Consider the following 14116-nt stretch of genomic DNA (forward strand, 5'->3'; position numbering starts at 1 on the left):
TGCGAAGGTCCTAACAGTAGTAAGTGGTAGAGTCTTGGATTTCTCCTGACCCACCCGATGTCCTTCCCACAGCATGACAAATGCCACCACCTCTATAGGACCTGAGAGCTAAGAACTCGCCCTCTGTTCACTGTTCCGTCTGCATCCCCATGATCTCCCATCCCCCGAGGGCTGAAGGAGTCACTCACGATGATGAGGAGGATGAAGTAGATGAAGTTGTAGAAGGAATGAGCATCCATCACAAAGTACATGATGTCGACCCAGCCCTCCAGGGTGATGACCTGAGGAGGCAAGAGAGACAGCTGACTCTGGCCGGGGCCGCTAAAGCCTCCTTCAGTCTCCTCCACCCAGGCCATGGCCACCACCCTAGCCCAGTGGATGAGCACTCCCAGTCTACGCTGTGTCCTGGGACTGTTCTGGGGAACACTCTAGGGCCCACGTGGCCCCACCTGGAAGATGGCGATCCAGGCATAGCCGATGTTGTCAAAGTTGATGGCGCCTTTGAAGGGATTGTGCTCGCCTGCAGAGCAGTTGGTATAGTATTGGTTCCAGTTGACGCAGGTGGTATTGCTGGAACTGTTATAGGCCTCATAGTCCAGACCACAGGGTGGGCCGCCACCACCTTCCCCACGCAGCGTGGGCACGCTCCTGCAGGATCGCATGCCATTCTCCCTAGGCTGGGAGCAGATGAAGGGACTCTCATCTTCATTCTCTGTCTGATAGTAAGGCTCCAGGTCCACGCTCAAGGGGCTGCAGGGTGAGGGAGAGGCAGAGATAAGGTTGGGGAGTAGGGTTCCCCACAGAGAAGCCAAGGAAGGAAAGGCTGGTGTGTGTACACCGAGGCACAGAAAGAATAAGCCAGACCTAAAGTGGGAGAGGAGATTGGACAGAACAGGGCCTTATGGACAGGGACGGGAGCACTGAGGGACATGAGAGCTTGCTAGGGAACTCCAGAGTCCAGAGATTACAGCAGGGAAGTGGTTTTCCAACTTGGTTGCAAGTAAAGATCTTGGGAAGCGTTTTCTCCACCCCGCCCCCATCCCTTTGCCATCTCTTGCATGTTTTCCAGGCTGGCTTCCAATCTATGTAGCCACATGATTATGAATTTGTGATTTGTGTCTCTGCCTCCTGAGCACTGGGATCACAGGTGTGCACTACAACACTCGGTTTATGGGGTGCTAGGGGTGGAACCCTGGGTTTTGTGTATGCTAGGCAAATACTCTACCAACTGAGCCACATCCCTAGCCCTCAGGGAGTCTCTCCTCCTCCTCACCCCACCCCCATTTCTTTCTCTTGTGGCAGTGTCCCACTGTGTATCTCTGACTGGCCTGGAACTCACTATGTAGGCTAAGCCAGCCTGAAATTCAGATTCACTCAACCCTTTCTCCAGAGTTCTGAGATTGAAGATGTGCATCACTGTGCCTGACTTCTGGAGGGCTTTTTAAATGCCTATATCTGAGTTGAACCAAAGGTCAGTGCAATGGGGATTTCTGGAAGGCATACCTAGGCATCAGGCCTTTAAAATGTCCCAGGTTATTCCAATGTGTAGCTAGGCTTGAGAGCCAAATGCAAGTTGGATGTGAGAACATTTATATTCATAGAAACAGAAAGCTTGGGAGTAAGAGAGGTCCATACCCCCCAGGCCATCACCCACCAGGTCCACCACTCACAGGCTGAAATTCTCAGGGAGGAAACATCGGTTCCGAAGCAGCCCTGCCCACAGCTGGACACCGACGATGCCAAAGATGAAAAAGACGAAGAAACAGAGCAGCAGGACATTGCCCAGCATAGGCAAGGTGTCCAGCAGCAATGTGACGAGGATACGCATGCCTGTGGGGGCAGAAGAGCCATGCTGGGGGTTCCAGTCTGGCCCACATAGGCCGAGGGCCACAGGCCTGGCAGTCGTCCCCACGAAGGCCCACCGGGGATACTAGAAGGACCAGTTTAAGCTGGAGGGGAGACCGGCAGACAACCCTAACTCCCCCAGGCATTCCTTGAAGCTCCCTCAGTCCACCCATGCTGTATGGTACCAACACCTATCCAGAGTAACTGTGGTTTCCAAAGCCCTCTCAGGTTCTGAGTCCCACCTCACTCTCCCATTGTCACCACAGGGCTGATGATATCACCCCCAATTTACAGATGAGAAGTCTGAGGCTCCCAGAAGTGACGTGAGATGCTCAGGATAGTAGCTGCTAAATGTAGGCGCCAGGACTTAAATTTAGGTTTTTGTGCTTCCAAATCCTGCTCCCCAAGGCACAAGTGCGCACGCACACACACACACACACACACACACACACACACACACACACACACTCCCACTTCCTTCTCTCACCAGACACAGTCACCTGACCTTCCTAAGTGATGGTTCCAGGGGCCACTGGGGAAACTGAGACAAACCTGGAGGAAGGCTGGAAGGCAGCCAAGATGACCAGCACTTTACCAGGTTCCTGAGCCCCCTCCATCCCCTCTTGTTCCCTGTGTCTCTGTTTCCTGCTGGGTCTCAATCTTAAAATCAGGGTTTGAAGAGTGACAACTCTGTCTTCTTGGGACTATAGCAGTTAATGCTTCCTCCAAGGGCAAAGCCATTGCATCTCCACTCCCAAATAAAAGCCCCATTGGGGATCCATTCCCCTTCCTCACTCCAGGTCGAGACCTCAGTAGCCCAAATACTTGAACTAGCCTTTAGGAGACCTGGACCTTCTAAGTCCTTGTCAAACTGATGGACCTCTAGTGGCCCATTTGACCCCCAAAGTGCCCCGTGTGGGCCCTGCTCCCCCTGAGGTAAGGGTTCTAAACAATAACACAGCAACTGATTAATCTTGGTGACTACAGTCACCCTACACTGACCAGACCAGCCAGTCCTTGTCCCCCTCAGCTCCTCCCATCCTTCTTCAGTTCCTCTGAGCTCCAACTGAGATCAATTCCTCAGGGCTTACATTAAGGGAATTACAGCAGTGGTTAGTCTCAGGTCTATCAATCTAGCAGCTGTCACCTGGGAGAGGCGGCTAGCCACACCCCTCTCCTGGATCTCCGTTAACATCATCAACCATGCCCTCACCCTCCCCTACTCAGAAGCTTTGCCCTCCCAGAGGTAGCCAAATCTCTCCCTCCTCTCTCTCTCTCTCTCTCTCTCTCTCTCTCTCTCTCTCTCTCTCTCTCTCTCTCTCTCTCTCTCTCGTTCTGTCTCTCTCTCTCTCACACACACACACACACACACACACACACACACACACACACACACCGCTACTGCAGCATCAGGCACAGCGCCCCCTCCTGAGGCCCCAGTGGGGACCATCCACAGCTTGTGTAGGTTGAGGAATTGCAAAGGGGGCCTGCAAAGAGGGAGGGGCAGAATGTCAGGGGAGCTGAAGCTGCCAAACCTTTGCTGGCTCCAGAAACCAATGCGGTTTAATTTAGATAATGGTCTCGGCAGTCACTGCAAGAGTTGGAAAGGGGTGGGGGGGGTGGGGGAATGCAACCACAGCCGGAGGATAAGGCGTGGAGTGGCCTTGTCTTGAGAGAACTGGTATTTAGTGCCAGTACGGTTGCACCAGTGAAGACAAACGACCATTAACAATTTGTGTCCCCTCCTGCTGGTCTGATGGTCTCTCCATTGGTCCCCACCCACCCTTATTCCCCTGGAATTGGGGTCATCTGAGGTGTTTCTAAGAGTCTGACAGGTAGCCTGGCTGAAATGAGTGCAGTGGAGGTTTTCCCAGAGAGCTTTCCTAGTGATACCACCAGGGTGAGAGGCTCTGACTGGGTCCCTACTGTGCCTGTTTCCGCCTCGGCTTCAAATGGTCAGGTCATGATGCATGTGCCACATTTCCTCCGAGGGCCCTCTGTCCAGGGGTGAGGGCTAAGGGGTCACTCACTGGGCACCCGGTTAATGGCCCTGAGCGGTCGCAGCACACGGACTGTCCTGACTGCGGAGAAGCTGACGTTCTGCAGGTCCAGCGAGTACTCCAGCATCCTGTGGGGAGGGGCCGGGAAGGAGGCCCTTTGAGTTTGAGGCCAACTCCACGTGAGAGACGCCAGTAAAGAATCCTGCTGTGAGGTGGCAGGATGACCTAGGACTCTTCCCTCTCCTCCACCAAGGGAAGCTGAAGACCAACTCTCTGTCTAGGGGGCATGGACACCCCCAAGCAATGACAGTCTCTTCAGAGGGGAGCAGACCCAAAAGGAACACTGTGGGATTCAGAGGACAGACCAGAGCACTGCAAGCAGGCAGCCTTGGCAGAGTGGACAGCCGGACGGGCAGGAGACCTGTCCAATGCTCTCCCACCCTAACCCAAGCCCTCACCCAGCAATGACAATGAAGAAGTCAAGCCTGTTCCAAGTGTCTCCCAGGTAACATTTCTTCCCAAAGATGCCCAAGGCCACCATCTTCACCACCATTTCCACAGCAAAGAAGGCAAAGATGAAGTCATCGAAGGCCTAAAGTGGGGAGGAGAGGCTGCTAAAACTGAGGTGAATGGGGGACACACCCACCCTACCCAATGCCCACCAGTGGATCAGGGCTTCTGGCAGAACAGAATCCAGGGCTTTAAAATCCAAGAACCACTCACCCCTTCCTCTAACACAGACAGACAGAAACACACACACACACACACACACACACACTCACCTGCAAGATCCGGCAGCGCTGGGAGTCACAGGCAATGTCCTCACACGGCCTGAACATACCCAGAGTCACACAGTTGAGCAGAATGACCAACATGCTGATGCGCTCGAACCAGGTATCAGGTGTCAAGGAAACAGCTATCCATAGTGAGTTGAAGGTGCCTCCCATGCCACACCTAACACTTGCTACCTGTCAATTAACCTTCCAACGCCTTTGGAAACACTAGAGCTGAGATGGCCATTTTATCTCTCCGGCCCCATTTTCCTCATTTGTAAGGTAGAGGAAGCCATAAATACCCTGACTATTTGCACAAGCCATGTAGGGAATAGAATTGATTGTGCTTGTGGAAATGCCAGGCTCCATGAGTCTGCTGTGAATCTGAGCCTCCTCTCCCCACCGAACTGGGTAGATGTGAGAAGCAAGTGAGATAATGTATGCGAATGTGTTACACAAACCTACAGTCGGATTAAGCCTGCCTTACAGTTTACCACGCACTTTCACACAATGCCACGATTGCTGCTCACAACAGCCCCATGAAGCATCCAGGGTGGATCATTTTATTCCCCACAACCCAAGGACAGCAAGACCCAGAGAGCTGAAGCCAAGTCATATGCCAAAGTTGCTCAAGAAGCCAAGATGAGATTGAGGCTTCCAAGCTCTTGGTCTACTCCATTATCTTCCCGGCACTACAACTACTCAGGCAGGCGGGGACTCAGGATAGCCCTGGTACCAGAAGGAAAGCCCACATCTGTATCCCTGACCCCCTTGCCACTTTACAGGAACCCAAGGCTCTCTCTCCAACCACCAGCTCCCTGGCTTCTCCAAGTCCTCAACCTTTAGTTACATTCATACCTTTTGGAATCAAGGTCCATGCTGCGCAGAGTGGACAGTAGCACCATACGTGTGGCCGGGCAAACACTGTCACACCTCTTGTACCTTCTAACCCAGACCCAAGCAGATAGGGGCAGAGGGAATTCTGCGTGGTGAGCTCCGTTGAGAGGTTTGGCTCACCTTCAGCCCATTGGCATGAGGATCTAGAAGATGACCTCCGGATACAGAAGGTTCCAGGCCCTGGACCCCACAGAAGAACAACAAGACAGCCTAGCTTCCTCATGGAAAAACAGGAGTGAGGCAGAAAGAGCAAAGAAACCAGAAACAAGCAGAGTCTAGGAAGGAAAGAGGAAGGGCTTGTGGCAGCCTGCTACCTGCCCAGCCAGTCGACTCAGGGCCCTGAGCCCATGAACCCTTCCTGTTGTAGCCTTGCTTCTGGGATGAGAAGGCTTCCACCAGGCAGGAAGAGACAATCAGGAAGATTCAGAGACCCAAAAACCATCCTCCCAGATGGCCTCCACCACTGTGCTGAGTCTCCAAACACTTGACTTCTCCCTCAACCCCCTTGAAGCCCTCCCCATTCCTGTCAGCAGGCTCTTTTCTCGTGGGTGCACATTGGTGTCACCACCTGTGCCTAGCACCCTCGAAGTCCTAAGACATTTCCGTTTTCCTTTTTAAAAAATGGGAGTAAGAAAGCAAAATAAAATCCTAGGTTTGAAGCGGGGGCAGTAGGTGAGCGGGGGAAATGAAAGTGTTTCTATGAGGCTGTTTTCCTGAGTGTAGCCGAGGGATCTCTCTCCAGAATGGGGGTCAGCCAGGGGTCACTCTGGAAAACAGGGAGACAGGGAGGAAGCCACCACTTGGAAGGGAAAGGATACAATTACCCTTAATAACTGGTCTGTGCTCTCCAAGCTAGCCCACTCCTCTCTGTAGGAGAAGCAGCACCTAGGAGGGGCCCATGAGAACGATGGTGGGGTAAAAGGGCTCCAGGATATTCATCTGGACATCTAATGGCAGTGACTCACTCCACCGAGTTAAGCCATCCATGTGCTTGGCTCTCCATTGCTGGCTATAGGCTCCTGGCAGGTAGGGATACTCGGCTACATCCTTAACATAGCCACACTACAGAGTCCAGTGTAATACGTAGCCCGTAGCAGATGATCAGTGCGCAGGAAGAATGAATGGAAGAGTGAATGAATGACTGGACTAATGCATCAATCACTCATCTGCCAATCTAGAAGCCAGATGTGCCTCCCCATTCATGTTTTCCTGATGTTTCCCTAAGCTCTGACAAATCAATTACAGTGATGTCAGGAGTAACCGAGTTGACCCTACAAAGGACATGGCCCCTTCTTTTGACAGGCCCAGACTGGGGCCTCTGACAGTCAGAATCTGCCCCCAGATAACCCCACATCAGGCTCCTAACCAAAACTGCCTTCTCCAGGCCTCTTGGCAATCCAGCCTGCACCTAGGTAACATGCCTTGTACTCTGCCTTCCCCTTCACTGTAGCTAAGTATAAAGGGACAGGAAAATCTAGCGTAATTTAAATAGGGGAATATCTAACAGGGTCTTTCACCCTTCTCAGGGTGGGGCTTGTTTCCTTGGAAACATGGCAGTATGTCACTGTGATACTCTTCTGTTGCCATAACAACAGGAGAATGTGTCACCAGGTGGTGTCGATTTGTTGCCATGGTGATTAAAGAGACACCCCCCCCCCTTACACATGCTTTCCCCTTGCCCAGACTGCTCTCTTGTTCTCATGCAAGGAAAGATAAGCAGGGAGACCCACAGGTTATCAGGTTGGGGGGAACCATGTGACAGATTCCCATGGTAACCAAGGGAACGGGGGACAGTGGTTGCCATAGTGACTATGAGAGACCTGTGCAGTCACATGTCTACTGTTGCTATGGTGACTGTCCGGGCTGGAGTGGATCCCAAAGGGTGGGAGCAGAAAAGGGGAGGATCTTTCTCCTTCCCACAGCCCACCATCAAAGGCAGAGAAAAAGAGGATGACAGAAGAGGACCTTTCTACCATCCCTCCCCCTCCTCTCCCTCCTGGGAGAGGGAAATAGAGCATGTTATATCCACAAATGAGTCTCTCCATAGGTTTTTTTATCTAGACACAGCTTTTGCTAGCCTGGAAATTATAGATCTAAGGCCCTGGGCCTGGGGTATGAACCCAGACAGCAAGCGGACCTTCTAGCTGCCTCCCTCCCTCTCTTCCAGAAGTCTGGAAATGTGACACTAAGGAACACTAAGGAGGAAATTGGCCTGGACCCAAGAATTCTGACCTTCTAGTAAGAATTAGGGGGTGGGGGCTAGGTCCTTGCCTCACCCATCCCACAGAGAGGTTGATGTTCTATGGGGTCCAATGCTCTCTTGGGTTGAAGAAGATTCAGGAGTTCAGTCTGATGGCCTGTACTTTTTTGTTTTTGGGTTTTTTTTTCCTTCAAAAAAGGGTATTCCCCAGCAGAGGCCCCCTCCCTCTAACTAGCCTGTTTCCTATGCACCCCCAGCTTTGGTGTGTGGGTGTGTGGGGAGAGAGATTTCCAACTAAACTGAAAACTGAAGCCTGCCCGAAAGGCAGCCAGCCCCACCCAGAGACAGAGACAGGAGACACAGAGACACAAGAGAGAGGGCCACTGGAATCTTTGGGAGGGGAAATAGGCCAGAAATCTGATTCAAACGTCTGTGACTCTGTGTGTGTGTGTGTGTGTGTGTGTGTGTGTGTGTGTGTGTGCAGTATGTGTGTATGTGAGCAGTGTGTCTGTCGCCATCCCGACTAAGGCAGGCAGGGCGGGGTGAGAGCTGGGGCGGGAGCAATAGAGGGGGGCAGAGTGGAGGGGTAATCCCAGGAATGGCTCCAACTGGCACTAGGGGTGATGGGGAGTCCCCCAGCAGTGCAGCAGAGTGTGTGCAAAGGAGTCAGTGTGACCCAGAAGGAAGCAGGATCTGGGACAGATTGCCAAAGATCCCTCCCCCCCCCCCCCCGCCCCAATTCGCTGAATCCTCTGTTCTAGCCCTTCTCCCAGAATCTACTCTAGATGGTCTAGGGTTTGGAAATGGGATGAGGGCACATATGAGATTCAAACAACGTCCCCCCCACACACACTTCCTCTGAGGACCCAGTGGAGAATCCTCTAAGAATAGGAAGACTTGGGGCACTGGGACAATGGCAAGGAAGACTAGAGAAATTCCTAGGGCCTCCTCCCTTCTAGAGACACACACTCAGACACACACAGTGACACACCGCCCCACACTCACATTCACTTCTGGAAGCCATTAGGACTCCTGCCTCTCAGGCCTCCCCCTTCTCCTCCCCCCAAACTCCTGGCAGGCTCCCCTCTCCTTCACTGGCCCCCTCCCATCCCTCCTCTCTCGGCATCCCAAATGCCAGCCTGTGATTTCCAAATGAGAAAAAGCTGTGCTGGGCTCTGAGCTTGGAGAAACTCCTACACAAACTTCCAGATGTGACACAACAGCCCGAGAGGGAATGCTCAGGAACTCCTTCCCGGGAGGGGAAACGCACGCCCTCACATTGTAAGAAACACACAGCAAAGGCCAGCATTCCCTGTAACCTGGGAGGCTGTGGTCTGCCAGGGAGCTGGTTGGGGCTCAAGTCCCTGCTCTCCCCAGTATAGGAACATATAATTTTGTGTCCCTTCTTCCTCTTATTGTCCTTCCTCCCTCCCCAACACACACACACACACACACACACACACACACACACACACACTTTTACCTGAGTCTAGATCTCCACTCTAGGAATGTGGCCTCTTAATGAGGCTGTAAGAGGAAGGGACCAAGAAAAGTACAGTAAGAAAAAAAGACTAACTTCGGTTAACTGGAGGAAGGGGATAAGACTGTCCTCAAGTCCCTCATGACCAATGTCTTCATGACCTACATTGGGGACTCCTGCAGCCAACAGAAGCCTCACAGAAACCAAAAAGAGGGAAAGGGGAAGGGGCAAGCTATAGGGGGCGGTTCAGAGTCCCTCTCTCGAAGTGGAAATACAGCTGCCCTTGTCACTTGGATAGGACTGGAACTGGAATGATGGGGGGCACAGTCCAGGCAGCCCACTTTACCAAGAAATTGTTCTCGGCACACCCTCAGTAGTTCTGCTAGCTGTTCTAGATATAGGGACATAAATAGGATCTACACACCCAAGACCACCACCACCCCCCAAGATTGGGCCCATTTCCCTAACCTCAAGATTAACTCTAGACTCCCACCTCTCTTCCCTCTTATAAGCCTGGTCACTATCTCCTTCCAGGAAAGCATTTACCTCCGGATCCTCCACCTGGAGATAGAGCCAGTGGGCAGAGATATTTGCCAAGAGGTCTGTTTTTAGGGGATATGGAAAGGGAGAGGAGACAAGATCTTCCAGGCACTCCAGGATCCCCGAGGAAGTGATGACAGGCACTCCTGGGGTTTTCTCATTCACAGTGTGGTTAGGAGCGTGGGGGGGGTTCTTTTCCCATTTCCATCTCGGTCACAGACAAGTGGACCTTAGGATAGAGGCTCACCATTAAAGATGTGTCTGTTAGCAGTTAGAGAGACCACAGACCTCAGAGTGCCCTGCTCTCCTTTCTTCGGCTCAGAGAGCAAGAAAGGAAGGGACAAAGTATCGGGAGGGATGACTAGGGGAGCGCCTCAAAGACTCAGAGTGTAGAGCAGGGGGTGGGGGACGCAAGCTTATATCCTGCTTTGCGCACTAGAGGCAGCGCGCTGCAGAGGGAGGGCGGCACCACTGCCCCTGTTCTCCAAAGCAGAGCCCGCCTTGGGCTCTCAGGAACTACAAGGTGGAAGCGGGGTCTCCCACCCTGAGTCCCAGAGAACCTCTGGGCTGGAAGGAGAGAGTTAACAGAGGCTTTCGGTCACTGGGATATTAGTACAGCTAGCCCCCATTTTTCTGGCACCCAAGAGCTGGGCGTCAGTCAAGCCAGTGCTTTGTGCTAAGGATTTTAGAGGAGTAGGGGCTCCCTACCGCTCCAGGCTAAGCAGAGGTGAGGGTGGGGAGTAAAATTCATCTGCCTGGAATGTGGGGCATGCACTTCCAAAACCCAGCCACAGAGTAGGCTTGGGGTGCCCGACCTCAGTCCTTCTTAGCAAACACACTGACAGTCCCCCCAACACTTTCAGAGGACTGCGGTTTCCCATACCTGGTCTGCCATCAGCTGGAACACTCTGATTTGTGAAAGGGGAGAGGCGTAGTGTGTGAACGAGCTTAATCCCATCCCCCACTTTCCGGAGCTCTTGTCAGTCTCCTCCCCCCCCCACGGGAAAAAAAAAGCACAAAACTCCCCAACCCAACCTTAGGCACCCGACATCTGATAAAGAATTGAGGTGGGGAGGGCGCTGGCCGCATTGGGCTCTCTCTGAAAGGGGCTCCAGTCCAGCTCTGGGGGCAGACAGCTCCCCCTTCACCACATCTTGTTCTCATTCTGCACCCCTGACATCAGCCGCCGCCGAAATCTCCTTGTTGTGCCTCCAACCCGCGGACTGGGAGGGCGTGGGGGGGGGGGACAGGACCTGCCCCCCCCACCTCATTTCCCGCTAGGTCAGTAAAAACCTCAGCCCTAAGGATGAAGTCGGGGGACTGGACCCTAGAATCCGCCGCAAACTTTGGGGCGGGGGCATAAGGAAACCCCAGGAGATTGCGGTCTCCCCTCCTCCGTCCCCGCAGCTTCCTCTCCACCCCTGCCCCCAAACTCGAAAACCAAACCCAGATCGCTAACCCGCGGCGGGCGAGCTGGAGGAGTAAAAAGCCCAGGCTCCTGAATCTGCCCACATCTGGAGGATGACGACCCTCCTCTGCCCACATCTGTAGAGCATCCAGCTGCGTACCAGAGGGTCACGTCTCCTCTCTTTTCCTAGCTTGGATTTCAATCCTCCATCCCCCCACCCCCGCCCAAGGAAGACTGAGGTGTGTGTATTCGGAGGTGGGACTCGTCTGGGGTACCCACCAGACCTGCTCCAGTCTCCGCTTCTATTCGGACGCCCCCTCCTCTCCTCAGCAGTCCCCTTCTCAACTGTCCACAGTCCAGGCTCACTTCTCGAACTCACCTGGCTTTCGGTTCCCTCTGGCAACACGACCCGCCCCCCTTTGGACCCCCTAGTCCGGCCCATCGAGGTGCCCCGAAGGATATGGGTTACAGACCGTGCGGAGACACCAGCTCCGCGGGCGACTGTCCTGGCTCAAGTAGAAGAAAACCACAGGGGCCAACGCCGGGTACGGTAGCCCCTCCGCCTCGGAGTCCGCGCTGCCGGGGTCCTTTTCGGTCGACCCCGGCCCCTGCCGGCCCCCGGCCCCGGACAGGTCGTTGAGCTGCGAGAAGCTCCGGGGCTGTCCCGACTCCTCGGCGCCCGCTCCATCCTCCTCCTCGTCCATCCTCTGGCCAGCCGGGGCCCCGGGGGGGTCCGAAGAGGGGCGAGCGGCGCCCCTCAGAGGAGGTGTCCTCACGCAACCGGGGGACCCCGGCGGGGGAGCATGTGGGGGGGCTCTAGAGAGCTCGCTGAGCCCCCAGGCGGGCCAGTTCAGCCCTGTTCCCCCTGCCCGCAGGGGCATGCTGCCCGCGGGGCGCCGGGTCGCAGGGAAGCCCCGCCTGGCGAGAGTCCCGCTTCCCCTGGGTTCCCGGGGGCTCCCCGACTAGCCGGCCGGCTTCCCCTCACTTTGTTCCGGCTTCTTCGCTTCGCGCCCAGGCTCCGGTTGCCGGAATCGGCACTACCTTCGGCGAAGCAGCCCCCGAGAGAGGGAGGAAGAAAGGGGCCACCCGGTAGAGGGCAAGGGTTCGGGGAGGGGCGCCCCCTCTTCCCTCGGCGCAGCTGGAGCAGGATCTAAGGGGTCAGCATCGTCCCGGCTCCGCGCCAGAGGCAGCCGGGGGGAGGGGAGGAGGGATCTCTTTGGGGGTGGGTTTGAAGGGGGTGGGGGCCGGCTCCTTCCTCCGCCCCGCGGCGGGCTAGAGAACCGGGAGGGGCGGGGAGACGGTGGGGGGCCGTCCCGGGCGGGGGTGGAGGCGGAGATGTCGCCACCGCCGCCGCCGCCGTGGCTGCCGTTGCCGTAGCTGTCGCCGGCGCCACTGCCTCCTCCTCCGGCCGAGACGCGAAGCGAGCTAGCGAAAGCGGCGGCGAGCAGCCGGGCGCACACCACAGCTGGATCCCTCACTCCAACTTCAAGCCTCGGCCCCGCCTCTCCCCAGCTAACCTCACAGCCAATAGCCGTGCGTCACCGGTCCAGAGCCGCCCTTCGATTGGTCAGCCGCCGTGCCAGTGCGGGAGGGGGACAGGGGGGAGAGAACCACAGCTGGAATCCGGTTCCCACCCCAAAAGCAGGGCTGCCTTTTTCCCCTCCTCTTGCCCCTGGGTTCGCTCCCGAAGCCTGGGGCCAATCAGACAGCTGCCCAGACCGAACCCACTTTCCTATTGGTCTCTGGGGTCTTTGGGACTCCCCTGGAGGGAGCCTTTATAACTCAGAGTATTTGGCATCGAGTCCTGGGGTATCCCTTACGGACCTCTGACATCTTTTGTCCAGGACCCCCGAATTGGACAGCAGCCAGAAGGCAGAACTTAGCTCTAAACAGGTCTGGAAAAGGGAGACATGAGTCACAGGAGTTAGGAGTGCTACCGGGGTCCCACGGCGAAATTCGACTCTCCACCTGGTTAATCACCCACTCTGAGCTTCAACCAGGGGCCAGACTGGGGAAAGGAAAGGAAAGTGGAACTCACGGAGTTCCATGCTGGAAGGTGACTGAGGGAAATAGGCCACGACAGAAAGGTAGAGGTGGGTGTGGTCTGAACGTGTCCTCCACCAGCCTCTTAGGTTTACTGGTCCAGATCCCTGGTCCACTTCTAAGACGTTGACCCTGACCTAACCTTAACCCTTCTCGCTGATGCTCTGAACGAGACCCGTGCTCTCTGAGCATCATCTCCTGCTTCTAGAGATCATTGCAAGGGTGGAGACTGCTCTCAGGGGCTTCATGCTGGAAAAGTGAAGCCCACAGGAGTGCCACCAGACAGCAGAGCCTGGATCACCTGCAGCCCCAAAGTGGAAACTGCCTGTGAAGGTCACTGTGGGCCTTGAGTGTTGTGGAAGGAGATGGCATTTAGAGCTGAGCTTTACCAACTTCATCCTGCAAAGCTCCACTATGTGCCTCAGTTTCTCCCTTTTCTCAGATTCTCAATATGGCCTAAGGGAAGTCTGAGAGATAACACTCGATGCAGAGATACTCTCCTCCACCAATCTACTGGGAGTGGTACTTGCGCTTGTGTGCTTCCCAGGCGTGTACACACAAGCAAAGACCCTGGCTTTTGCCTCGCCTCATCTCCCTGTGTTCACAGGCTCAGTCAGTTCTAGCTCCCTCACACCGCCGGTGCCTCCAAAAGGCTGTGGGTGCCAGAAAACCAAGTGCCACCCAAGTTCTGAATGGGGGGGGGAGAGAGAGAGAGAGAGAGAGAGAGAGAGAGAGAGAGAGAGAGAGAGAGAGGAAAGCGTTGAGGTTAGACGTAGGGAAACGTCTCCACAATCTGCATAGGGTGTGTACCATGGAACAGACAAGATCCGTAGTCCTGGTAGACTCTGGAAAGCACAAGCTACTGCGGAAAAGCTGAGGAATGGACCGGATCACCTCCTGCAGCCCCCAGGCGGTCTTCCCTGGTAAAGC

The 14116-nt window shown here is 54.9% G+C and overlaps 1 protein-coding gene across 1 annotated transcript in view; it reads right to left on the reverse strand.

Moving 5' to 3' along the window:
• Cacna1g (calcium voltage-gated channel subunit alpha1 G) overlaps nucleotides 1-12389 on the reverse strand; it is a 64887-nt gene extending 52498 nt beyond the window's left edge. Inside the window, 7 exon segments of the mRNA XM_040749526.1 lie at nucleotides 189-281; nucleotides 450-750; nucleotides 1671-1830; nucleotides 3876-3973; nucleotides 4304-4437; nucleotides 4628-4739; nucleotides 11606-12389. Coding sequence (XP_040605460.1) covers nucleotides 189-281; nucleotides 450-750; nucleotides 1671-1830; nucleotides 3876-3973; nucleotides 4304-4437; nucleotides 4628-4739; nucleotides 11606-12024 — 1317 coding nt within the window. The 5' untranslated portion in view covers nucleotides 12025-12389.
• Between the last annotated feature and the right edge of the window lie 1727 nt (nucleotides 12390-14116).

The sequence above is a fragment of the Mesocricetus auratus genome, unplaced genomic scaffold, assembly GCF_017639785.1.
Source record: "Mesocricetus auratus isolate SY011 unplaced genomic scaffold, BCM_Maur_2.0 Super-Scaffold_100007, whole genome shotgun sequence".
Classification (NCBI taxonomy): Eukaryota; Metazoa; Chordata; class Mammalia; order Rodentia; family Cricetidae; genus Mesocricetus; species Mesocricetus auratus.